Raw genomic sequence first — 26,747 nt, 5'->3', positions numbered from 1 at the left:
CTCACTGGATAACATAACAAATAGGAACAGGAGTAGGCCATTCAGCCCCCTCAAGCCTGCTCTGTCATTCACTAAGATCATGGCTGATCTGATTGTGGCCTTAACTTTCCTGACTACCTCTCATAATCTTTGATTCCTTTTATCAATCAAAAATCTGTCTAACTCAGCCTTGAATATATTCAATGACCTGGCCTCCCTGGGGGTGGCGGGGGGGAGAATTCCACAGACTAACGACCCTCAGAGAAGGAATTCCTCCTCCTCTCAGTCTGAAATGGGAGACCTTATTTTTAAACTGTGTCCCCTAGTTCTAGCCTTCCCCATGAGTGGGGACATCCTTTCAGTATCTACCCTGTCAAGACCTCTCAGAACCTTGTATGTTTCAATAAGATCACCCCTCATTCTTCTAAACTCCAGTGAGTATAAGCCTAGGCCACTCAATCTGCCCTCCTGTCGTAGAGCTGATTGGTGTGGGGTGGGGGGCGGGGGGGGGAACAGCAGCCGTTTGAATACCTGAATGGACAAAAAAATATGAACCATCTCTCTCTCTCTCTCTCCCTCGCTCTCGCTCTCTCTCTTTCTGTCTTCCTCCAAACAACGGAGCTCATCTTATAGTTGGGGGAGGTGATGGTGTAGTGATATTGCTGCTCGACGAGTCATCCAGAGACCCAGGGTGATGATCTGGGGACCTGGGTTCGAATCCTGCCACAGCAGATGGTGGGATTTAGATCCCAATAAAAATCTGGAGTTAACAAAAGTAAATTGCAAAGTCTAACGGTGACCATGAAACCATTGTCGATTGTTGTACAAACCCATCTGGTTCACTAATGCCCCTTTAGGGAAGGAAATCTGCCGTCCTTACCCGGTCTGGGCCTACATGTGACTCCAGACCCACAGCAATGTGGTTGACTCTTAAATGCCCTCCGAACACAGGTAATTAGGGATGGGCAATAAATGCTGGCCTAGCCAGTGACGCCCATATCCCATGAATGAATAAAAAAAACATCAGAGGTTAAACTGCCAGTTTCAAACTTGTACTGAGTGATGTACACCTTATGCTTTTGGTCCCAATGTATGTGATAAGTGAGCTAATCACACCACAGTCAAACTGCATGATTATCAGTCAGATGGGCTCTCCCACTGGTCATCATAGTACATGGTGAGCTCTGGTGTAGTTGACAGTTCATTGAACAAGCCTTTATTCACAAGTGTTGATGCAGGGACACCAGATATGAAAGATGAAGACCAGGATCCACTGAGTTCCTGGTAGTCACATGCGATACATTGACAGAGATGTTGTCTAATCACAGTGATCAACCTAGATCACTGATGTCTACCACAGACCCAGACATGAGGTGAGGAAACCACCCCCCGACCCGGTGGTGGAGAGCTTTGGGAACCAGAGCTCCGAAGTTACCTGTTCCTCCCAAGCCACGTTCACCACACCACATGTCTCGGACTATTCACGAGGAACCCAAAGTTTTCAAATTTTCTCATTTTTATCTGACTGAATTAACGCGGCATCTCCCTAGGGAGCAAGTTCCAGTGGCTCAGTGAAATATTGCATCTGCAGATTAATTGTGAATTTAGCCTTTCACACTCGGGCTGTGTCCTCTGCTTGTGAAAGGTGAAATGGTCATCATGGTCCACTAGCCCCTTTAAAACTGTTGAAATGTAACAATCACATCACCTTTCAGCCTTGTCTCTTTCCAGTGAGAACATACCCAGCGGACAAAGTCACTCCTCGTAGAGTGACACAGCAAAGAAAGAGGCCATTGACCCATCATGTCCGTGCTGGCTCTTTGAAAGAATTAAGTTGCCCTGGTATCCCCATCCTTCCATCCCCTCAGCTTTTTTGACCTGTCCCAGCTGGATTAACCGCTCTCTCCTCCTCCTTTCCTCAGCACTAAACTGGAGGATGTGTCGACCGCCATACTTCAACAGAAACATCGGCCAAACCGACTCATTGTGGACGAAGCCATTAATGATGACAGCAGCATCGTGTCACTGTCCCAGGTAAATAGCTCTCACCCCTCATCGGCCAGTGCACCAGGCGGTTTGAGTACGTAGGGCTGCTTTACTGGTGTAAAGGAGCGGGTCCCAAGACAGTTAAAACAGGGTTATTCAATTCGATATGGACCAATCCTGGAAATATGGGAAATGCTGGAAACACGCTCCAACTATCAAAGATAATAAACAACTTGCATTTATATAGCACCTTTAATGCAGTAGCATGCCACAGGGGCATAATCATAATCAGGATCATAACGTGACACTGAGCCACATTAGGAGATATTGGGACAGGTGGCCGGAAGCTTGGTTATTTTAAGGAGCACCATGAATGTGGAGAGAGAGAGAGGTAGCGAGGCAGAAAGGTTTAGGGAGGAAATTCCAGAGCTTAGGGCTTAGACATGCTGAAGGCATGGCCACTGAGGGCGGAGCGATTTCAAAATCAAGGGCGCTTTGTCACCCATGGCTCAGGTGGCCGCACGCTTGCCTCTGAGTCACAAGGTCCCGGGTTCAGTCCCACTCCAGGACTTGAACGCCAAAATAGAGGTGGACACTCCAGTGCAGCACTGAGGGAGTGCTACACTGTTGGAGGTGCTGTCTTTCGGATGAGACATTAAACTGATGCCCCATCTGCCTGCTTGGGTGGGGTGTAACAGATCCCGTGGGCTACCATTTTTGAAGAAGAGCTTCCCCGGCTGATATTTATTCATGCATTGCTAGACCGAGAGGCAATGCAAGTCAGTGAGCACAGTGGGAGTTGGTGTGAGTTTGGATACAGGCAACAGAATTTTGGATGGTTCAATTATTTCCAACAGTCCTTAAGGTACCTTCCAGCACCAACCTCAATATTGTGACTGATTATGAATTGTCATTTGGTAGCACAGAACTTGATTATGGCTGATAAGAGAAATGTTTTGTCAAAGCTTTTTGTCCGGCACTCATCGGGACAATTCGCAAGAATACCAAATGTAGCGGGAACAACAATTTATACTGTATGGGAAGAGAGTTCTGATTAGTTGGCAAGTGGACTCTGATTGGTAGAGGCAACGAGTCCACTTGCCAACCAATCAGCCCTCTCTTCTCATACGGGATAAATTGTTGTTCCATCTACATTTGGTATTCTTGTGAATTGACCTGATGCGTGCCAGACGAAAAGCTTCAACAAAAAACGTCTCTCTTGTCGGTATTATTAATTTGAATAAGTTTTGTCAGTTCGATTGTCATACATTAGCATCTGTACAACTGATTAAATCTGTCAAAAATAACAATATTGTTAAGTACCTTTGTCCTTCTGCACCCCATTTTAATTCTAGCTGCTTAATTCTTTATCACCAGGAGAAGCATTTTGATTATTGAACCAATTCCCAGTTAGGCCCCAAGTTTTCCACTATTTTGTCTGCCCCAAGTTCACATTTTGTGCCCGTTGTCCCATGCTGTCTAGTGGCACAGCGGGTAGAGTCCCTGCTTCTGAGTCAGAAGTTCTGGGTTCCAGTTCCACCCCAGTACTTGATGGCCAAGGAAGGTGCATTCAAAACACGGCCAAATAGATGATCAGATCCTTCTGATACATGCCAAGGGCAGGCGGTAAGAGCGGGAGAGATAGCTGGTCAGCCATGTGATGGAAAGACCCTCTACCATCGCTATCCATAGCCCCAAACTACAACGTGCATGTGAAAGTGCATATTGCCTTGGCAACTCGGACTCCCTGAGTGGGCTGTAACACACCCCCGCCCATGCTCACTTTGACCTGCGCTGAACTTTGCTCTTGAGGCCCGCCAACACTTGGCCATATTCCTGGAGGTGCTGTCACAAGATCTCTTTCCTTTAACCACCCCCTCCCCAAAGTCCTGCCACTGGTCACCTGACATGTCCCTGCCTTTCTGCAGCCAATCAGAAAGCGAACAGACTCCGCGATACCCGATTGGATCATTCCTGGAGATCAGCCAGAATGGCCTTTTCTCCCCATCCCCCATATACTTTATAAACAAAATTGTTCATAAAACTCAATTCCCTTTAATTGTCCTGGTGACTTTTCTCCTGTTTTTTTTGGCTCCCAGCAGCGCCCTGAAGATTACTCTCCAATGTTGGAGATTCCAGGGCAATCCTACGTTGGCAACACTCATGTTATTCCATTTTTCAATGCGCAAGAGCGCAGATTTTTTTTTAAGAAGTTATTTGATTGTCAAATGGCCAGTTCTTCCAGACATGGCTCTTACAGAGGGGATTCTTCCCACGATGAAGAGGGGCTTGCTTAGGATTACATATGGCACAGAAACAGGCCATTCATCCCAACCAGTCCATGCTGGTGTTTATGATCCACTTGATCCTCCTCCTGTCTTTCCTCATCTAAATCTACCATCCTGACCCTCTATTCCCTTCTCCCTCATACGCTTGTCTAACTTCTCCTTAAGTCTATCTATACTGTTCACATCAACCACTCCCTGTCCTAGCGAGTTCCACATTCTCACCCCTCTCTGGGTGAAGAAGTTTCTCCTGAATTGACGATTGGGTTTCTAGGTGACTATCTTACGTTGAGGGCCACTAGTTCTGCTCTTCCCCACAAGAGGAAACATTCTCTCGGTATCCACTCGATCAAAAGCTTTCATCATTTTAAGCATCTCTGTCAGATCATCCCTCAGGTCTTCTTTCCACTTTCGAGGGAAAGCCTGTCCGTCCTTCCTGATTATGTCAACCCACGCGCCTTTCCGGAATAATCCTTGCCGATCCTCTCCGCGCCCTCGCCAGCGCCTCCGCGGCCCCTTTTTTATTTAATCACCCTGATCTCCCCTCGCAGGTCAAAATGGACGAGCTGCAGCTCTTCCGAGGTGACACTGTGATGCTGAAGGGGAAGAAGCGGCGAGAGACAGTCTGCATCGTTCTGTCGGACGAGACCTGCGCCGAGGAGAGAATCCGCATCAGCAGGGTGACTCGGAATAACCTACGTGTCCGGCTGGGTGACGTCGTGAGGTAACAACCAGAGCTTACGTTTATGGAGCAAAATTCGGCGCCGAGCTGCCTGAGGAGATACGAGCGGAGGTGACCCAGAAATAAAAAATCTGGGTCAAAGAGGCTTTAAGAAGCATCTTAAAAAGGAGAGTGAGGCGTCGCTGGCTGGGCCAGCGTTTATTGCCCATCCCTAATTGCCCCTGAGAAGGTGGTGGTGAGTTGTCACCTTCTTGAACCGCTGCAGGGAGGAGATCCCAGAGCTTCGGTCCCAGGTAGCCGAAGGCACGGCTGCCAATGGCGGAGTAAAGGAAGCTGAGGGTTCACCAGAGCAGGTGATTCCTCCAGTTTCCTGGAGCACTGGGTTACTTCGAAAGTGGCGGACTAATTGTCTGTGGCGTCGTCTGTTAATTGTCGCGTTATTGTCCTACAGTATTCAGGCGTGCCCAGATGTGAAATATGGAAAGCGAATTCACGTATTACCTATCGATGACACCATTGAAGGACTAACAGGGAACTTGTTTGAAGTTTATCTGAAGCCCTACTTTCTGGAGGCTTATCGACCTGTACACAAAGGTATGAGCAGACCCACGTTCAGCAGGGTGTTGTGACACAGCAGTTGGTAAGGGCTGAGTTGTTTAAGTCCCAGAGGGAAACTTGAACTGTCATAACCTATATTTTCAATTGGCACAGATAAAAGCAAAACACCGCGGGTGCTGAAAATCTGAAACAAAAACAGAAAGTGCTGGAAAAACTCAGCAGGTCTGACAGCGTCTGTGGGTGGAGAGAGAAAAATAGAGTTAACATTTCCAGTCTGTATGACCCTTCAGCTCTGAAGAAGAGTCATACGGACTCTAAACGTTAACTCTATTTTTCTCTCCACCGATGCTGTTAGACTTGCTGAGTTTTTCCAGCACTTTCTGTTTTGGTTTTCAATTGGTACGTTTGAGATGCAGGTCTGAATTCAGGTATAAAACCATCAAGCCTCAAGGGGTCTTTATATAAAACTAAATTAAACATTTATTCATTTAACAACAAATTAAACACATACACATGTCTACAAATTACTACCATAATAACTTTTAAACAAATCCCCAAATTAATCACTCCCAGGTAAATCTTCACCAATAATCTATAGACTTTAAACAGACACCTGGCAAAGCACATTTGACCTTATGAATTCAAAATGAGGTTCCTTTCAATCTGGTTCCTTTGCAGATACAGTTGTAGGCTTACAGGCTGCTTAGACCTTAAATGCCTCTGACCTATACACACAAACTCCTCCCTGTTTATACCTAGCTTCCTCTCTGAATGTAAATTTTCCATTGTATTACTAGGTTTTTAATTTTACCTCTCGTAGCAATAATCCTTGCATGCCTCCAATTTTATTAATAATATAAACACAGCTGGGTGCAAGATTTTACCCATTCTTTTGAATGGTTTATTTAAAAATGCAAATTGCACTTTACCTTTTAACTTTACCTTTTAGCTAGCTTACGTTTATTTAACTAACATCTCAAAACTACTGTACATCGCAGCACCCAGACCGGCTGGTTTTAACCCAATTAAGACACACACATAGACACAGACCCTGCTACAATTCCAATTTAAAAATAATTTCCGATCACATTATACACATTAATATGTCTTCATGACAAGGGTTATAAGTTCCCAGTAGGAATATGGGTTGCACAGCTCTATTCACATTCGATGTATTAGAACATACCAGTTACCGAATAAAACATACCAGGTCCTGTATGGAATAAAAACAGAAAATGCTGGAAATACTCGGTAGGTCCGGCAGCATCTGTGGAGAGAGAAACGGGCCGGAATTTCCCAGCCCCTCGTGCCGGTGGGATCTTCCGGGAGCGCACTGCGGTGTGGTGGGGAGGGTGCAAAATTCCAGCCACAGAGTTAACGTTTCAGGTCGATGGTCCTTCATCGGAACTGAGGAAAGTTAACTTTCTCACAACCTTTCCAGGCTCAGTGGGGGGGTGGTGGCTGTTTGGTCTGCTTCTGTTTCTGTATCTCTCCCCACGAATTGCTGCCTGACCTGCTAAGTACTTCCAGCCGTTTAATGTTAATACTTCAGATCGCCAGCACCTGCAGTGTTTTGGCTTCTGCCTTACTGTACATAACATACCAGTTATCCTATAATACCTAACGAGTACTGTCTGAAAGAAGTAATACATAATACTTATCAGGTACTATATGAACATTCCAGGTGGTGCATGACACTTAAGGCAGCCTAGAATACATACCAAGCTTTGTACGATACATTTAAAGTACTGTATAATGTGTAACGGGTTGTATGTAAGCATTCAACTTATTCTGAATACAGATGGCATTTGTACAATAATGGAGATTCACTGCAGAAAGATTTTGCTGCAGTACACAGTGTCTCCTGGACAGGCACATCAAGCATGGCAGCAGTTATGTCCCGTTCTCTTTCAAAATGATCTTTCGGAGAGGTTTCTCCATGAGCTGCTCTATCTAAGAAACCCTTCAACGTGTACATTGAGTCTTGGACAGCCAGTGTCACCACCAATCTATTCAACTATCGGTTCAGAGGAGGGTTACTAGGCTGATACCTGGAATGAGTGGGTTGTCTTATGAGGAAAGGTTGGACAGACTGGGCTTGTTTCTACTGGAGTTTAGAAGAGTGAGGGGTGATTTGATAAGATCCTGAACAGTCTTAACAAGGTGGACGTGGAAAGGATGTTTCCTCTTGTGGGCTAGTCCAGAACCAGGGGGTTTTAAAATTAGGGGTCTCCCTTATAGGACAGAGAGGAGGAGAACTTTTTTCTCTCTCAGAGGGTTGTGCAACTTTGGAACTCTCTGCCTCAGAAGGTGGTGGAGGTGGGGTCATTGAATATTTTTAAGGCAGAGGTAGATAGATTCTTGTTAGGCAAGGGAATCAAAGGTTATCGGGGGTAGATGGGAATGTGGAATTCGAAACACAAGCAGGTCAGCCATGATCTTATTGAATGATGGAGCAGGCCTGAGGGGCCGAATGGTCTCCTCCAGTTCCTATTTCTTATGTTCTTCTTAACTGTAAAAGTCATAGCCCCCAAACCCCAGGACTGTCTTTTGCCCAACAACAAGTTATCCATTTCCAGCGGATTGGCCGCTATGTTGTAATCTGGAGCTGGAACCAGAGCCCCAGGATTACTGAGAGGCTGGGAGAGGCTGTCCCATCTCTAGAACGAAGGGCCACAGTCTCGGAATAAGGGGTCGGCTATCGGGGATTGAGATGGGGAGAAATTTCTTTGCTCAGCGTTGTTGAGGATCTTTAGAATCCCCTGCCCTAGAGAGCTGTGGATGTGCTGTCATTTAATATATTCAAGGCAGAGATATTCTGAGCACTAAGGGAATTGAGGGAACAGAGCAGGAAAGTGGAGGTGAAGCAGAAACTGGGAGATTATTGAATGGTGGAGCAGGTCTCGAGAGGCTGTCTGGCCTAGTCCTGCTCCTATTCCTTATTTTCTCCTGGCTAACCCAGGAATTGAACCTTGCAGTACGGACCAGTACTCTTATTTCCCAGTTTTGCCTGTTTATTTTTTTTGTCCTGAGTGGATGTCCCTGGTCTGAATGACTGCCAACCCTGTGTCAGGGGGTGAGGGGAATGGGAGGTGGTGCACTATGACGCTGCTGTGTGTTTTACAGGAGACATCTTCTTAATTCGAGGCGGGTTGCGAGCTGTTGAGTTCAAGGTGGTGGAAACAGACCCAACGCCCCACTGCATTGTGGCCCCCGACACAATTCTCCACTGTGAGGGAGAGCCAATCAAACGAGAGGTAAGGGCGCCCCCTACTGGTTATACATTTTAGGCTGTCGAGGGTAACATGTCCGACTCCTGGGACCCATATTGAATCAAAGGTCATCGCTGGTACAGTTAGGAAGAGGCAGCCTTAGAGTGGAACAATGCCGGGGTGTAGCAGCATCAACTGGACAGTGTCTTGTTCATGCTTTCTTCCCAGATGGTCGGGGACATTGATGGGTGAGCAAGTTACTTTTACCACTCCGGGTGTTACAGACGGAATTGAAGATTGACCTTTAAATCAAGGGGCTGGAGTACAAAAGAGTGGAAGTTAAGCCGCTATTATACAAAGCTCGGGTTAGACCGCATCTCAGGCCATTGTGTTCAGTCCTGGGTACATCCCAGGGAAGAAATATTAGTCGTGGGTCGGGGGTTTCACCAGAACCTAAAAGGTCAATTCTTTACCCAGAGAGTGGTGAGAATGTGCAACTCGCTATCACAGGAAGTGGTTGAGACGAATAGTACAGAAGCCTTTGAGGGGAGGCTAGATAAGCACATGAGGGAGAAAAGAGTAGAAGGATATGCTGATAGGGTGAATGTATGTAGACTGAGAGCTGGGGCTCAGGTGGAGTATAAACACCAGCATGGACCAGGGGGGACACATGGCCTGTTTCTGTGCTGTACAGAGAGAGAGAGCACAATACGAGGGAGATATGTAAGCTCCATGAGGGAGCGTTGCACAGAGAATTACTTCACTCCGGCCAGCAGAGCAGGATCACCACTAATTCTGCTGTCTGCCCCCCCACTTTTCCTGAAAAAGTTGATCCCACGGGTGCAACAGATTGCCTGATGGCTCCCAGTGCCTGATTTTTCAATGAGTGCTGTCATAACAGCCATACTGATGTCCACACGCTCATTGTCCAGTCAGACCTCCTGACTGTACGGCCTCAGGCTGCCCAGACCAACAGGCCAGTTGAAACACTACAAATAAGACGGGGGAGTGGGGATCAATGATTTCCCCCACTAATGCACTGGAATGCGGCAGGAGATTTTTGGTCTCCATGTTTAGGAAAGATGATTACTTGCATTAATCGGAGGAAGCATAGGGAAGGTTCATTGAATTGGTCTCTGCGATGGCGAGAGCCTGAGTGAATTGGGCCAATATTCTCATAATTTAGGAGAATGAGATGTGATCTCATCAGAACATACAAGATTATGAAGGGACTTGACAGGATAAACTCTGAGAGGTTGTTTCCCCTGGCTGGGGAGTCTAGAACAAAGGGAGCACAGTCTCAGGATAAGGAGCCGATCATTTACGACCAACATGAGGAGAAATTTCTTCACTCAAAGGGTTGTAAATCTTTGGAATTTTCTTCCCTAGGGGGTTGTGGATGTCCCATCGTTGAATGCGGTTAAGGTTGAGATAGACAGATTTTTTGGTGTCTCAGGGAATCGAGGGGTATGGGGAGAGGACAGGAAAGTGGAGTTGAGGCTGAGGATCAGCCATAGTCATATTGAATGGCGGAGAAGGCTCGATGGGCCATATGACCTGCCCCTGCCCTTTCTGATGTTCTTACGCTATATGTAGTTCGACATGAAGCGTTCATGGGATGGCATATTTGTACAGAGGAAAATCCCGAGCACTGACCTTGGAAATATTGATAAAATAGGCAAGAAATGTTAAAGTGAAGGCCAAAGCACGGTAATATTTCCACGAGAGCAGAATGGATCATGCAGAATTCCTTTGCTTTCACTTTGTTTTCTCATCTCCTCTCTCCGCACAGGGTTCACTACAATTGGGAATTGACTGTATGTGGGAGTTACCATCCTGCACGCATTTCCTGACTCAACACTTTTAAACCCAGCCAATCCCAGTGACCATGGCTCAGTGGCTAACACTCTTATCTCTGAGTCAGAAGGTTGTGGGTTTGGGTCCCACTCCAGGGAGTTGGATACAAAATCCATGCCCAGTACTGAGGGAGTGCTGTACTGCCGGAGGTGCCATCTTTCAGATGAGACATTAAATTGAGGTCCCATTTGCACTCCTGGGTGAATGTAAATGACCCCGTGACGCTTCTGAAGAAGACCAGGGGAGTTTGTCCCAGAGTCCTGGCCAATATTTACCCCTCAATCAACATCGCTAGCACAGAATTACCTAATTTCTACGTCACTTCTGTTTGTTGGATCTTGCTGTGCACAAATTGGCTTGCCACGTTTCTCACATCACAACAGTGACTGGGCTTCAAATGCACCCCATCAGCTGGAAAGTGCTTTGGGACATCCGGCGGTGGGGACAGGTGCTATGTAAATGCAAGTTTGTTCTCTATTTTGTGGTGGGGTGGTTACCCTGTTGATTTTCGGCAGGATGAGGAGGAGAACTTGAACGATGTCGGGTACGATGACATCGGAGGATGCCGCAAACAGCTGGCTCAGATCAAGGAGATGGTGGAGCTGCCCCTACGCCATCCGGCCCTCTTCAAAGCCATCGGAGTGAAAGTTAGTGTTACCAACACCGAGTTTGGCGAGCGTTTTCCCCTGGACCTTCTCACTTTACACTGTGGTCTCAGGTTAGAGATGTGAAGCACAGAGATGTGTGAAATACACAGGGTTGAGCTCACTGTTGTGACCCAGGTCGCGTGACTACAGTGGTGAAGGTTACCAGCGTTTGTAGGGACGGCCAAGAAGCAGTGTTGCCATGGTCTCTGCATCTGCTCCACAGTGTAACGGTGAGACAAATCTGTGGAACCGAGGGGGCAAACTGAGAACGCAGAGGAAATTCCGAATGTAGGAAGTCAGCTCGGATTACAGAATCGCACCTGCTGCTGGACTGAAGGCTTTTTGCATTGTGCAGGTTCATCCAACCTCACTCAGTGATCTTGAGGAAGATCACAAAAGGTTGATTTTTCCCCACAGGTCTGAGCACAGGAACCTGTAGTAATTTTGCAACCCATCTTAGAGGCTGCAGAAGATACTCTGTTGGTTAGCCCCACCCCGGTGCCTTTGGGTTGTGAATGGTGCCGTTGCGGAAGAAGAGAAGCGACACAATTGCATCTCTTGGTAGCTTGGTAGGACAGAACTTGAATGTTGCTGAAAAGGGAGACATATTGCGAAAGATTTTTGCCCTGCACTCATCAGGACAAACACAAGAATTCCAAATTTCAAAGAATCACAGCAATTTATTCGACAAGCAAAAAGCCTTGGCCAAGCCAACCAATCAGCACCCTTTTCTCCTGCGATATAAATTGTTGTGATAGTTTGAAATTTGGCATTCTTGCGTTTGTCCTGATGGGTGTGAGACGAAAAGCTTTCGCACCATGTCTCTCTTTTCAGCAATATACGTTACATCCGGTCACTGTCAAGATATAGCACTGACCCCTAGAGATGCATATGGAGATAAAAGGCTTCTTGTGGCCTAGTGCTGTTGTTATGGAACTATGATCGGGCTGGGGGTGGAAATTTGTTTCCGCAACATAACCACTAGGGGGTGGGTTCTGTTGCTGTGGTAACAGGGTTTGAGGGGAGGGGGAAGTCTCTGTGAAGCTTCATAACGCAAAGCCATGTTAACACGCCTTTTTTCATTTGCAGCCTCCTCGTGGGATCTTGCTGTACGGACCTCCAGGGACTGGGAAGACACTAGTTGCTCGGGCTGTGGCCAATGAAACTGGAGCGTTTTTCTTCCTCATCAACGGTAAGATGGAAAGGCCTGACACTGTGTCTCCATTCCTTGGTGGGAGATCACAGAAACGTCCCAGATGAGAGAGGCTATTCTGCCCATCAAATTTTAAAAATTCATTCCTGGGATGTGGGTGTCGCTGGCTGGGCCAGCATTTATTGTCCATTCCTTAGTTGCCCTTGAGAAGGTGGTGGGTGAGCTGCCGTCTTGAACCGCTGCAGTCCATGTGGTGTAGGTACACCCACAGTGCTGTTAGGGAGGGAGTTCCAGGATTTTGACCCAGCGACAGTGAAGGAACGGCCAATATATTTCCAAGTCAGGATGGTGAGTGGCTTGGAGCGGAACCTCCAGGTGGTGGTGTTCCCATGTGTCTGCTGCCCTTGTCCTTCTAGATGGTAGTGGTCGTGAGTTTAGAAGGTGCTGTCTAAGGAATCTCAGTTCCTGCAGTGCATCTTGTAGATGGTACACACTGCTGCTACTGTGTGTTGGTGGTGAAGTGGGTGAAAGTTTGTGGATGGGGTGCCAATCAAGTGGGCTGCTTTGCCCTGGATGGTGTGGAGCTTCTTGAGTGTTGTGGGAGCTGCACTCATCCAGGCAAGTGGAGAGTATTCCATCACACTCCTGACTTGTGCCTTGTAGATGGTGGACAGGCTTTGGGGAGTCAGGAGGTGAGTTACTCACCACAGGATTCCTAGCCTCTGACCTGCTCTTGTAGCCACAGTATTTATATGGCTGGTCCAGTTCAGTTTCTGGTCAATGGTAACCCCCAGGGTGTTGATAGTGGGGGATTCAGCAATGTTAATGCCATTGAATGTCAAGGGACAATGGTTAGATTCTCTCATTTTAGAGTTGGTCATTGTCTGACACTTGTGTGGCACGAGTGTTACTTGCTACTTGTCAGCCCAAGCCTGGATATTGTCCATATCTTGCTGCATTTGGACATGGACTGCTTCAGTATCTGAGGAGTCATGAATGATGCTGAGCATTGTGCAATCATCAGTGAACATCCCCACTTCTGACCTTATGATGGAAGGAAGGTCATTGATGAAGCAGCTGAAGATGGTTGGGCCGAGGACACTATCCTGAGGAACTCCTGCAGTGATGTCCTGGAGCTGAGATGACTGACCTCCAACAACCACAACCACCTTCCTTTGTCTAACCAGTGGAGAGATCCCCCCTGATTCCCATTGACTCCAGGTTTGCTAGGGCTCCTTGATGCCACATTCGGTCAAATGCTGCCTTGATGTCAAGGCAGTCACTCTCATCTCACCTTGGAAGCTCAGCTCTTTTGTCCATGTTTGAACCAAGGCTGTAATGAGGTCAGGAGCTGAGTGGCCCTGGCGGAACCCAAACTGGGCATCAGTGAGCAGGTTATTGGTAAGCAAGTGCCGCTTGATAGCACTGTTGATGACCCCTTCCATTACTTTACTGATGATCGAGAGTAGACTGATGGGACAATATTGGCTGGGTTGGATTTGTCCTGCTTTTTGTGTACAGGACATACCTGGGCAATTTTCCACATAGCTGGGTAGATGACAGTGTTGTAGCTGTACTGGAGCAGCTTAGCTAGGGGCACGGCAAGCTCTGGAGCACAAGTTTTCAGTACTATTGCTGGAATATTGTCAAGGCCCATATCCTTTGCAGTATCCAGTGCCTTCAGCCATTTCTTGATATCATGAGGAGTGAATCGAATTGGCTGAAGACTGGCATCTGTGATGCTGGGGACCTCCGGAGGAGGCTGAGATGGATCATCCACTCAGCACTTCTGGCTGAAGATTGTTGCGAATGCTTCAGCCTTATCTTTTGCACTGATGTGCTGGGCTCCTCCATCATTGAGGATGGGGATATTTGTGGAGCCTCCTCCTCCAGTGAGTTGTTTAATTGTCCTCCACCATTCATGACTGGACGCGGCAGGACTGCAGAGCTTAGATCTGACCCATTGGTAGTGGGATCATTTAGCTCTGTCTATCACTTGCTGCTTATGCTGTTTGGCACGCGAGTAGTCCTGTGTTATAGCTTCACCAGGTTGACACCTCATTTTTAGGTGTCCCTGGTGCTGCTCCTGGCATGCACTCCTGCACTCTTCATTGAACCAGGGTTGATCCCCTGGCTTGATGGTAATGGTAGAGTGGGGGATATGCTGGGCCATGAGGTTACAGATTGTGTTCGAGTACAATTCTGCTGCCACTGATGGCCCACAGCGCCTCATGGATGCCCAGTCTTGAGTTGCTAGATCTGTTCGAAATCTATCCCATTTAGTACGGTGGTAGTGCCACACAACACGATGGAGGGTATCCTCAATGTTAAGACGGGACTTCATCTCCACAATGACTGTGCAGTGGTCACTCCTACCGATACTGTCATGGACAGATGCATCTGCAGCAGGCAGGTTGGTGAGGATGAGGCCAAGTATGTTTTTCCCTCTTGTTGGTTCCCTCACCACCTGCCGCAGACCCAGTCTAGCAGCTATGTCCTTTAGGACTCGGCCAACTCGGTCAGTAATGGTGCTACCGAGCCACTCTTGGTGATGGACATTGAAGTCCCCCACCCAGAGTACATTCTGCGCCCTTGTCACTCTCAGTGCTTCCTCCAAGTGGTGTTCAACATGGAGGAGCACTGATTCATCAGCTGAGGGGGTGATGTGTGTGGTAATCATATTTGACCTGATGCCATGAAACTTCCTCACAACCTTTAAGAAGTATATAGATGAGCATGGGGTACGGGCCAAGTGCTGGAAAACGGGATTAAAATAGATAGGTGTTTGATGGCCGGCACGGACATGATGTGCTGAATGGCCAGTTTCTGTGCAGTATAACTCTATGACTCTATGTAGTCCGGAGTCGATGTTGAGGACCCCCAGGGCAACTCCCTCCCGACTATATGCCACTGTGCTAACATTTTCTATCTGGTTGGCTCCTCTGTTGGAATATCTGTTCCTTGCGTCATGGTAAAGTTGAATTTCCTGATAGTAGTCTTTCATTTACCTCTCACCAGCTTAACCCCTCCTTATCTTACTCCTACACTTTCCATGGAAGTAATTCTTTGGGTTTAACTTTTTACCCCCCACCCCCCCCCCACCTGCACTTGCCATCCATCTCTAGAAGATCACCCTTAACCACCTCCTTTCATGGTCGAAGAGCTGACACCAACAAAACCAGTGTGAGTTCTTTCACTTGAAATTGCTGCAGAAACGTGCTCTCAAAAAATGACCCACCGAGCGTTGAGTCAAATAGCTCATTGGAAGAGTAAGCTCACCCCTTTGGACATGGTGTGTACACAATAACTTGGCATCATAATATACTGGCAGGAATCATAGTATCAGACAGTACAGAAGAAAGCCATTCAGCCCATTGCTGAATCCAATAAATTGGTAGCTAGTTATGGCCATGAAAGCTGATAGATGGTTCTAAGAAACCCGGCTGGGTAGCTTTCCACTCAACTCAATCTGGTCTACATGCAACTCTGACCAAACTACCCTTTCCAATGGTCATCCAGATGAAGCCACAACTGGAGTGTTGCATCCCATTCTGGTCACCACCCTTTAGGAAGGATGTGAGGGTCCGTGAGAGGCTGCAGCTTAAATTTACCAGAATGCTTCCAGGGGTCAGGGGTCCTCAGCTCCAAGGTTAGGTTGGAGAAGCTGGGGTTGTTCTCCTTGGAGTAAAGGGGATTGAGGGAAGATTTGACAGAGATGCACAAGCTTTGGACAGGTTTAGATAAGGCACACAAAGAAAAGCTGTTCCCATTGGCTGATGATACAAGGACTGGGGAGGTGGGGTGGGGGTGGGATCACAGATTGAAGGTTTTGCGTAAGAGATGCAGGGGGAAAATATTTACACAGCGTGTGGTAACGACCTGGAACTTGCTGCCTACAAGGGCGGTGGAAGCAGAGACGATGAACGATTTCAAGAGGAAATCAGATGGGCACTCAAAGCAAATAAACCTGCAGGACTCCAGGGGTAGGGTGGGGTGTGGGTCTGACTGGATTGCTCCACAGAGAGCTAGCATGGACTCGATGGGCTGAATGATGACCTCCTGTGCTGTAATGACTCTATGACTTGAAGGGGGTTGCTGTTGGTATTACAATTGGAAATTCTCAGTTTGACGCCTCCTGGGGTTATCTAAGCAGCTTGTACAATGGCTACGAGAAGATCCACCACCGCTTTCTCTGGTAGAATTAAGGATAGGGAATACCCGGTGTGCCAAATCCTAAGAACGTGCTCAAAATAAAAAAGAAATGAAGAAATTAACTGACCTGATGGGCGCCATTTTGGAGCCGCTCTGCCTCTCCCTGACCCTCCCTCTGGTTCAAAGCCTCTGCCGCTTCCCTGACCCTCCCTCACGCTGCTAATCCTCCCTCTTGCTGCCTCTTCCAGCCCCGCGCCACTCACCTCCGGGACCTTCGCCCACAGTGACGGTTTGGTAGGGGGGGGCGGGGGACAAGTAGCACGCGGGAGAGACGGGGAGAGGGGGGCTCTTTGTGGTCGATGTATTTCTCTGAACGGTGCTGTCGTTTACCATGTGGCACAGGTCCGGAGATTATGAGTAAGCTCGCCGGCGAGTCTGAGAGTAACCTGAGGAAGGCATTTGAAGAAGCTGAGAAGAATGCACCAGCCATTATCTTCATCGACGAACTGGACGCCATCGCTCCAAAGAGAGAGAAGGTAAGAGCCGCAAATCCAAACCAGGGCTCCCCTCGAGACGGGTAGAACTGAAAAACGGAGAAGTGATGTTAAACTTGAGCAGAGCCTTGGCTAGGCCGCATTGTGCACAGTTACTGCTCTCCAAATTATAAAGGGAGGAGCGCGGATGTCAGAGGAATGTTGTTTTTCTTTGTTCAGAGTGCGACTCATTTGTACAGAGGAAAGCGATGGTCGTGTGCGCGCTAGAGAAGGGGTAAAACGAAGAGGGAGAAGGAAGACTTGCATTTGTATAGCACCTCCGCCACACCAGATGTCTTGAAGCATTTTGCACCCAGTGAATCGCTGCTGAGTGTAGCCGCTGTTGTAATTCAGGAAACTGGCGGCTAATTTGCGCACAGCAAGCTCCCACAAACAGCGATGTGACGATGACCAGAGCATCTGTGTTTTTTTTAGTGCTTCTGATGAAGTGAAACAACTTCACGCGAGTTAGATTCCCCCATTAAAACCAGTGTAGAAGCTGTTGTTAGGTTCTGTGGGATCTTTCTCATCGGAGAAATACATTAAAACATTAAACCCAGTGAGCTGAAATACTTTACATTGTCTAAATTCCTGTATTGGTAAATGAAATAACTCCTAAAATAAATTTTAGAATGTACAAGGAGTGTGCTAATGTCCTACTTGCCGATGCTGCTCTCCACACCTCCCACTCCCTGACCCTCCCACTCGCTGTAGACCCTTCCTCTCACTGAGCCTCCCTCTCCCCGCCTCTCCCGCGTGTTGCTTGCCCCCCCTCCCCAAACCGTCACTGTGGGCGAAGGCCCCCGCTGGTGAGCGGCGCGAGGCTGGAAGAGGCAGGAGGTGAGCTCCGAGCTGGAGAGGCAGCAAGAGGGAGGATTAGCAGCGTGAGGGAGGGTCAGGGAAGCGGCAGAGGCTTCGAACCAGAGGGAGGGCCAGAGGCTTTGAACCAGAGGGAGGGCCAGAGGCTGTGAACCAGAGGGTGGGCCAGAGGCTGTGAACCAGAGGGTGGGCCAGAGGCTGTGAACCAGAGGGAGGGCCAGAGGCTGTGAACCAGAGGGTGGGTCAGAGGCTGTGAACCAGAGGCTGTGAACCAGAGGGTGGGCGGCGAGAGGGTGGGCCAGGGAGAAGCAGAGCGGCTCCAAAAGGCGCCCATCAGGTCAGACCTGGCGCAAAACGACTTTGAAGCAAAACTCGTGATGTATAAACTCGAACATGGGTCCCAGTAACTGACCGATGTTGCAATGAGTGCAGTGGCTTAAAAGGGTGCGAATTAACATGGGAACTTAGTGCACAGTGTCCAGTTCTGGGCACCACACCCGAGGGTGAATTGGAGGTGGGGAAGGGGAAGCACAGGTTCACCAGAACCTGGGTTAAAAGGGTTTAACCAGAGCTCAGGCTACCTGGACTAGACTTATCTTTCCTCATTTTAGGAGGTGAAGGGGGTGAGATAAAAACAGAAAGTGTTGGAAAATCTCAGCAGGTCTGGCAGCATCATTGGAGAGAAACAGAGTCAACGTTTCGAGTCAAATGACTTCTTTGGGATTAAGATTCCTATTGGATTCGATGTTAACTCTGTTTCTCTCTGCACGGAGGCTGCCAGACCTGCTGAGTTTTCCAGCACTTTCTGTTTTCCTTTCAGATTTCCAGTGTCCGCAGGATTTTGCTTTTATTTGGGTGATCTCATCGAGGTTTTCCAAATGATGAAAGGATTTGATTGTTTCTCTCTGTTGATCCTATGGGAGAATCCAAACCAAGGGGGTAGAACGTTCACATTGGGGCCAGGCCGTTCAGGGGTGATGCTGGGAAGCACACAGGGGAGTGGAAATCTGGGACTCGCTCCCACACCCCCTCACAAAAGCTGCTGAGGCTAGGGGTCAATTGAAAATTTCAAAACTGAGGCTGATAGATCTTTGTTGGGTTAGGGTGTTGACGGTTATAGAGCCATGATTGGGTTAAGATACTGATCGGCCACAATCTAATAGGCTCAAAATCCTAAATGGCCTCCTCCTTCTGATATCCTACCTTTCCTATGTTTTAAGTTTCAAGGTACTGACTACATTCTTTCTATTTCTCTCTCACCCTCTCTCTGTGTTTCTCTTTCTGTATATTTCTCTCTCTCTCTGTTTCTCTATATATTTCTCTCTCTCTCTCTCTTTCTGTCTATTTTTTCTGTCTGTTTCTCTGCCTATTTATTTCTCTCTCTCTGTTTCTCTACTCCCCCCTTCTCTGTTTCTCTGTCAATTTATTTCCCCCTCTCTCGCTCTTTCCCTTTTGTCTATTTTTCTCTCTCTTTCTATTTATTTCTCTCCCTCCCTGTTTCTCTGTCTGCCTATTTTTCCCTCTCTCTCTGTTTCTCTATTTATTTCTCCCTTTCTGTCTCTCTTTCTCTTTCTCTCTGTCTATTTTCTCTCTCTCTGTTTCTTGGTCTATTTATTTCTCTGTTTCTCTATTTATTTCTCGTCCTCTCTTTCTGTCTATCTATTCTCTCTCTCTCTTTCTCTGTCTATTTATTTCTCTCTCTCTTTCTGTGTTTCTGTTTCTCTCTCTCTCTCTCTGTTTCTCTATTTATTTCTCCCCCCACCTCTCTCTGTTTCTCTCTTTCTTTCTCACTCTCTCTCTCCCTCCTCCTCGCTGTTTTTTTCTCCCAGACTCATGGAGAGGTGGAGCGTCGCATTGTCTCCCAGCTCCTGACCCTAATGGATGGATTGAAGCAACGCTCTCATGTCATTGTAATAGCAGCAACCAACCGGCCGAACAGCATAGACCCGGCCCTCAGGAGATTCGGTATGTGACCAAGCAAACCCGCCCTGCCCTATCACAGGATGCCCGCCGCAGATTGGCAGCTTGAAACACAAGTCCTGGAGTCACGTTTAGTCGTTTGTGTTGAGTTGCGGGTTCCTGACAACCCGAGCGACCGGTTGAAAAATCACTCCCTTGGTCAAAGTCCTCTCTTTGGAGGTTGAACAACTCACTGCGTCGAGGGCCGTGTTTGCTTGGGTTTAGATTCTCCTCCCCACCCCCCAGTGTGAAATTCTGTTTTCAGTTGTAATGCTGTGACTGTATCTGAGTCAAGGCCAGGCCTGGGCCATCGGAGGAAAACACATTAGGATTAATTATTAACATCGGCGTTGGGATAGAAGATCAGGATCCAAATAGTTTGCCAGCTACACATGAACATACGAATCAGGGGCAGGAGTAGACCCTTCAAACCTACTCTGCCATTCAATAGGATCATGACTCATCCAATTGTAACCTCAACTCCACATTCCGCCTGCACCCGACACCCTTAGGTTCCTGACTAACAAGAGAGCCAACTACCTCTCCCTCAAATATACTCAATGACCCAGCCTCCAGCATTCTCTGGAGATTTCCAAAAAGTCTAATGACCTTCTGAGAGAAAAAACATTCTCATCTGTCTTAAATGAGAGACTATTTTTTTTAAAATACTATGTCCCCTAGTTCCAGTCTCTCCCAGAACCACCCTGATAGTCATGTAATACAGTAATAAGGGAGTTTATTGTCTAGTCACAGTGATCAATTTACAGTCTCAAATTACACGGCTACCGATCCTAAAATGCTGCTTGATCTGAAAGCGATTTGCATCATATTTTTCTATTATAACATTTGTGATGTAAACTATGACAAAATATGACCACAAGAAGTCAGGTTGTAGACGGGAGGTGCATAAAACTTTGAACCAAAGTGGAAGCTGTGGTGAGGATCCCCTCTCAACATTCTTCAGCCCCTTTTACAGGATCAAGAGCTGGATCGAAACTGGCTCCACGTCCAGTGGCCATCCCGTATTTTTATTCATTCGGGGGACCTCGTTGACGCTGAAAGGGCCGAACTGCCCAACCGAGTGTCTTGCACGGCCATTTCAGAGTAACATTTAATGTGGATCTGGAGTCACTTAGAGGCCAGACAGGGCAAAGATAGCAGCTTTCCCTCCCTAAAAGATACTCACGGGTCCACACCCTGTGGGTTTTTACCACAGTCAGGTAGGTCCATAGTCACCTCGACCGATACCAGCTTTCACTTATTATTCCAGGTTTATTTAATCAACTGGATTTCAATTCACCAGCTGCCTTGGTAGGATTTGAACTCATGACTCTGGATCAGTGTAGGCCTCTGAGTTACTAGTCTAGCAACATAGCCACTATGCTACTGTTTCCAAGTGTCTCCCTGGGCCCTATTGAGAGCACGTCTGCCCTAATAATCTGACCAGAAACGTGTCAATGGACTTCAACCATCCAGCGGCTTCTGTTAACTCCGAGCTCTGGCAAGGTGATCTCTCTCTGAATGAGTGATGCACAAGTACTCTCTCTCTCTCTGTGTGTATTGTGACAGGTCGTTTCGACCGGGAGATCGATATTGGAATTCCTGATTCCATTGGCAGACTTGAGATTCTGCAGATTCACACGAAGAACATGAAGCTGTTGGATGATGTGGATCTCGAGCGGGTAAGAGATGCTCTTTTATTGGGGCGGTTGAGGGAGGTGAAAGAGAGGGATAGACCCTGGTCAGGGGAGAGAGTGATTTTAACTTGTGTGAAGGAGTCACTCGAGAAGCATGGGGACATGATTCTTGCACAGAATCCTTTTTTGAAATCTAAGCAGTTCTTTGGTTTCTCTTAGCCACTGACTTGGATCCAACTCATCCCTGTCTTAGGATCATACATCACAGAAAGAGGCTGTTCAGCCCATCAGGGTCTTTGATAGACCTATCCAACTAGTCCCAATCCCCCTTGCTCTTTCTCCACAGTCCTGCAAATATTTTCCCCCTTTACCCAATTCCGTTTCAAAGTCTGTTGGATCTGTCTTTCAGGGAACACATTCCAGACCAACGCCGCTCAGAGTGTTTAAAACGGGGAGATGGTGGTGTAGTGGGAATGTCCAAGGGCTAGTAACCTAGTAGGCCCAGGCTAATGCTCTGGGGAGCATGGGGTCAAATCCCACACAGCAGCTGGTGGATCTTGAATTCAATTAACAAAAGCTAGTATCAGTAATAGTGACCATGAAACTATCATCGATTGTCATTAAAAACCCCATCTGGTTCACTAATGCCCCTTTGGGGAAGGAAATCTGCCATCCTTACCTGGTCTGGCCTACATGTGACTCCAGACCCCACAGCAACGTGGTTGACTCTTAACTGCCCTTAGTTCAATGCTGGCCTTGCCAGTGACGCCCACATCCCATGGACGAAGAAGAAGTCAACATTTCTCCTCATCTCCCCACTGGTTTAGGAGCCTCTTCAGCCTGGGGTTTATTGGCATCGTGTGACATTGAATTGAAGGTTCTGCTGATTTCTAACTATCCTGGAGATTTGAGAGTAAAGATGTGCATTTTAATATTGGGGCTTTCAGCTTCATAAAGGCTCATGGCAGGAGTGAGAGAGAGGCCCAACTGAAAGCCTCACATTCCTCTGCTCCAGGGTCAAATGAATGCCTTGGTCATCAGTACCACCAGTGGGTTGGGTTATCACAGGACCTGCTTTCCAAAGCCGTGCACTGGCCCCCCACTGGAACGTCAGAAGGATGGGTGAGGGGCACAATTCCCTGCATTTTAGACATAACCTTTGCTCAGGCCTCTGAGAGCTGTTCCATTGTGAGCCGGGACTATATACTGACCGAGAGGGTGGGAGGAGGTGATGGGCAGGGGTTTACACCAACAACTTCCCCCTCACCAACGTGACTGTAGGGCCAAGGCCATTGTTGTCCATCTCAGTGCCCGTACCTTGCTCGCAACTGTCTGTCAGTGACCATAGAAGGAGAAAGAGTGGACGCTGTGAGATTTTGTGCTGATAGTTTATTTATCGAGGATTTTGGTAGCTGGACTTTGTGGGGCTCGAATAAACAAAACAGGAGTAGGAGTAGACCACCTGGGCCCCTCGGGCCTGTTCTGCCGTGGTTGACCTTTCTACCTCGCTTCCCCAACCTGTCCCCCAATCCCTTGATTTTCTTAGTGTCCAAGAATTTATCCACCTCAATCTTGGTTATATTCAATGACTGAACTTCCACAGCACCTCTGGGGTAGAGAATTTCAAAGACTCACAATTCTCTGAGTGAAGAAATTTCTCCTCAACTCTGTCTGAAATAGCCGACCCCTGAACCTAAGACAGTGAAGACCCCCCGACCCCCGCACTTGGTTCTAGACTCCCCAATCAGGGTACCTGCCTCTCAGTGTTGACCCTGTCAGGCCATCTCATAAGTTGATACCTTTCAGTCTGATCTCCTCTCATTCTTCTAAACTCCAGAGAATATAGTCCCATTATACTCAATCTCACCTCAAAGGCCAACCCTCTCATCTCAGAATCTACTTTTTAACTCGTTCACGGGATGTGGGTGTCGCTGGCTGGGCCCAGCATTTATTGCCCATCCCTAGTTGCCCTTGAGAAGGTGGTGGGTGAGCTGCCTTCTTGAACCGCTGCAGTCCATGTGGTGTAGGTACACCCACAGTGCTGTTAGGGAGGGAGTTCCAGGATTTTGACCCAGTGACAGTGAAGGAACGGTGATATATTTCCAAGTCAGGATGGTGAGTGACTTGGAGGGGAACTTCCAGGTGGTGGTGTTCCCATGTATCTGATACCCTTGTCCTTCTAGATGGTAGAGTTTGCAGGTTTTTAGGTGCTGTCTAAGGAGCCCTTTGGTGAGTTGCTGCAGTGCACCCTGGAGAAGCCAGTCTGGTGAACCTTTTGCTCTCTGCTTGACGTATTTCCCTGCTGCAGATTGCCCACGATACCCACGGGCACGTGGGCGCAGACCTGGCAGCGCTCTGCTCCGAGGCAGCGCTGCAGGCCATTCGCAAGAAGATGAGCATCATCGACCTGGAGGATGAGACCATCGACGCGGATGTCCTCAACTCGATGGCGGTGACAATGGACGACTTCCAGGTGAGGCCCGTGCGACGCGGCGGGACCATCTCGTCAGGAGGGGAAAGGGGCCGAGGTGAAAAGCTTCACTACTGCACCACGCTGACAATACAACAACAACTCGCGTTTACGTGACGCCTTTAATGTCATTAAAAAAACGTCAGGAGACACTTTGCAAGAGCGCTGTTATTTAAAAGGTCACTTCAAGCGGGGAGGCAGTGGCGTAGTGGACCAGTAATCAACGAGACTAGAGACCCAGGCTAATGCTCTGTGGACATGGGTTCAAATCCCACCACGGCGGCTGCATTAAATTCAATTAATAAAATTTGGAATATAAATCCAGTCTCAGTAATAGTGACCACGAAACTATCATTGATGGCTGTGAAAACCCACCTAGTTCACTAATGTCCCTTTAGGGAGGGAAATCTGCCGTCCTTACCCGGTCTGGGCCTACATGTGACTCCAAACCCAACAGCAATGTGGTTGACTCTTGACTGCCCCCTGAAATGGCCGAGCAAGACACTCAGTTGAAGGACACTAAGGGATGGGCAACAAATGCTGGCCTTGCCAGCGACGCCCACATCCCATGAAAAAATAGGGGGGAGAAAAGTCACAAAAGGAGATATCAGGACAGGCGAATGACCAAAGGTTTGGCCAAAGAGGTAGATTTAGTAGGAGCATGTTAAAGGGACTGCGTTACCTGGTGGCTGCTTTGCCATGTTGTTTAATTCTTGCGCTCTGCTTCCACCCCTGTGTTCCAGTGGGCCCTGGGCCAGAGTAACCCGTCCGCTCTCCGGGAGACGGTGGTGGAGGTGCCGACGGTCACTTGGGAAGATATCGGAGGCCTGGACGAGGTGAAACGTGAGCTCCAGGAGCTGGTGCAGGTCTGTGTGCTTGAAGGAAATAATCCAAAACAAGTACCAGCATTTCAAAGGTAGAGATCTTCGTGGCTGCGCTGGTAAACGAAGAGTAAACGAGGCCAGGAACCGAAGGGGGACAGGTTTACAGAAACCAGCAAATGAACCAGAGGAAAGATGGGCAGATTTTTATTGAAAAGCAGCGGGTTGTTGTGACCTGGAAGGCACTGCCTGGAAAGGCGGTGGGAGCAGATTCAATACTGACTCTCAAAATGGACTTGGATACAGGTTTGGAAGGGAAGCATTTGCTGGGCGATGGGAGGGAGTGGGACTAATTGGATAGGTCTTTCAAAGAGCTAGCAGAAACCCGCGGGGCCGAATGGCCTCCTTCTGCACTTGGCCATTCTACGAGCTAAACAGCCAACTTAAAGGTTCTAGATCCCGTGAGGTGAAGGTGAGGGATGGGGGGTTGGGGGAGAGAGCAGTGGGGGGGGTTGGGGGAGAGCAGTGGGGGGGGTTGGGGGAGAGCAGTGGGGGGTTGGGGGAGAGCAGTGGGGGGGGTTGGGGGAGAGAGCAGTGGGGGGGTTGGGGGAGAGCAGTGGGGGGGGTTGGGGGAGAGCAGTGGGGGGGGTTGGGGGAGCGCAGTGGGGGGGTTGGGGGAGAGCAGTGGGGGGTTGGGGAGAGCAGTGGGGGGAGTTGGGGGAGAGCAGTGGGTGGGGTTGGGGGAGAGCAGTGGGGGGGGTTGGGGGGGAGAGCAGTGGGGGGGGTTGGGGGAGAGAGCAGTGGGGGGGTTGGGGGAGAGAGCAGTGGGGGGGTTGGGGGAGAGCAGTGGGTGGGGTTGGGGGAGAGAGCAGTGGGGGGGGTTGGGGGAGAGCAGTGGGGGGGGTTGGGGGAGAGAGAGCAGTGGGGGGGGTTGGGGGAGAGAGCAGTGGGGGGGGTTGGGGGAGAGCAGTGGGGGGGGTTGGGGGAGAGAGAGCAGTGGGGGGGGTTGGGGGAGAGCAGTGGGGGGGTTGGGGGAGAGCAGTGGGGGGGTTGGGGGAGAGCAGTGGGGGGGGTTGGGGGAGAGCAGTGGGGGGGTTGGGGGAGAGCAGTGGGGGGGGTTGGGGGAGAGAGCAGTGGGGGGGGTTGGGGGAGAGCAGTGGGGGGGGGTTGGGGGAGAGCAGTGGGGGGGGTTGGGGGAGAGCAGTGGGGGGGGTTGGGGGAGAGAGCAGTGGGGGGTTGGGGGGGAGCAGTGGGGGGGGTTGGGGGAGAGCAGTGGGGGGGGTTGGGGGAGAGCAGTGGGGGGGGTTGGGGGAGAGAGCAGTGGGGGGGGTTGGGGGAGAGCAGTGGGGGGGTTGGGGGAGAGCAGTGGGGGGGGTTGGGGGAGAGAGAGCAGTGGGGGGGGTTGGGGGAGAGCAGTGGGGGGGGTTGGGAGAGAGCAGTGGGGGGGGTTGGGGGAGAGCAGTGGGGGGGGTTGGGGGAGAGAGCAGTGGGGGGTTGGGGGAGAGCAGTGGGGGGGTTGGGGGAGAGCAGTGGGGGGGGTTGGGAGAGAGCAGTGGGGGGGGTTGGGGGAGAGCAGTGGGGGGGGTTGGGGGAGAGCAGTGGGGGGGGTTGGGGGAGAGAGCAGTGGGGGGGGTTGGGGGAGAGAGCAGTGGGGGGGTTGGGGGAGAGAGCAGTGGGGGGTTGGGGGAGAGCAGTGGGGGGGTTGGGGGGAGAGAGCAGTGGGGGGGTTGGGGGAGAGCAGTGGGGGGGGTTGGGGGGAGAGCAGTGGGGGGGGTTGGGGGAGAGCAGTGGGGGGGGTTGGGGGGAGAGCAGTGGGGGGTTGGGGGAGAGCAGTGGGGGGGGTTGGGGGAGAGCAGTGGGGGGGTTGGGGGAGAGCAGTGGGGGGGGTTGGGGGGAGAGCAGTGGGGGGGGTTGGGGGAGAGCAGTGGGGGGGTTGGGGGAGAGAGCAGTGGGGGGTTGGGGGAGAGCAGTGGGGGGTTGGGGGAGAGCAGTGGGGG

The 26,747-nt window shown here is 49.3% G+C and overlaps 1 protein-coding gene across 1 annotated transcript in view; it reads left to right on the top strand.

The window, feature by feature from the left end:
- Positions 1-24,864, top strand: part of LOC144668901 (transitional endoplasmic reticulum ATPase-like) — a 28,652-nt gene extending 3,788 nt beyond the window's left edge. The window contains exons 2-12 of the mRNA XM_078531371.1: positions 1,902-2,013; positions 4,802-4,974; positions 5,384-5,526; positions 8,617-8,747; positions 11,075-11,206; positions 12,296-12,398; positions 16,914-17,047; positions 19,693-19,828; positions 21,392-21,504; positions 23,768-23,932; positions 24,673-24,864. Of these exons, the coding sequence (XP_078387497.1) occupies positions 1,902-2,013; positions 4,802-4,974; positions 5,384-5,526; positions 8,617-8,747; positions 11,075-11,206; positions 12,296-12,398; positions 16,914-17,047; positions 19,693-19,828; positions 21,392-21,504; positions 23,768-23,932; positions 24,673-24,849 (1,519 nt within the window). The 3' untranslated portion in view covers positions 24,850-24,864. The remainder of the gene's footprint in view (positions 1-1,901; positions 2,014-4,801; positions 4,975-5,383; positions 5,527-8,616; positions 8,748-11,074; positions 11,207-12,295; positions 12,399-16,913; positions 17,048-19,692; positions 19,829-21,391; positions 21,505-23,767; positions 23,933-24,672) is intronic.
- Positions 24,865-26,747: the final 1,883 nt, after the last annotated feature.

The sequence above is a fragment of the Cetorhinus maximus genome, chromosome 28 (genome assembly GCF_964194155.1).
Source record: "Cetorhinus maximus chromosome 28, sCetMax3.hap1.1, whole genome shotgun sequence".
Taxonomy (NCBI): Eukaryota; Metazoa; Chordata; class Chondrichthyes; order Lamniformes; family Cetorhinidae; genus Cetorhinus; species Cetorhinus maximus.
Note: the sequence above shows the minus strand (reverse complement) of the source record. Positions and strands in the feature narration are given on the sequence as shown.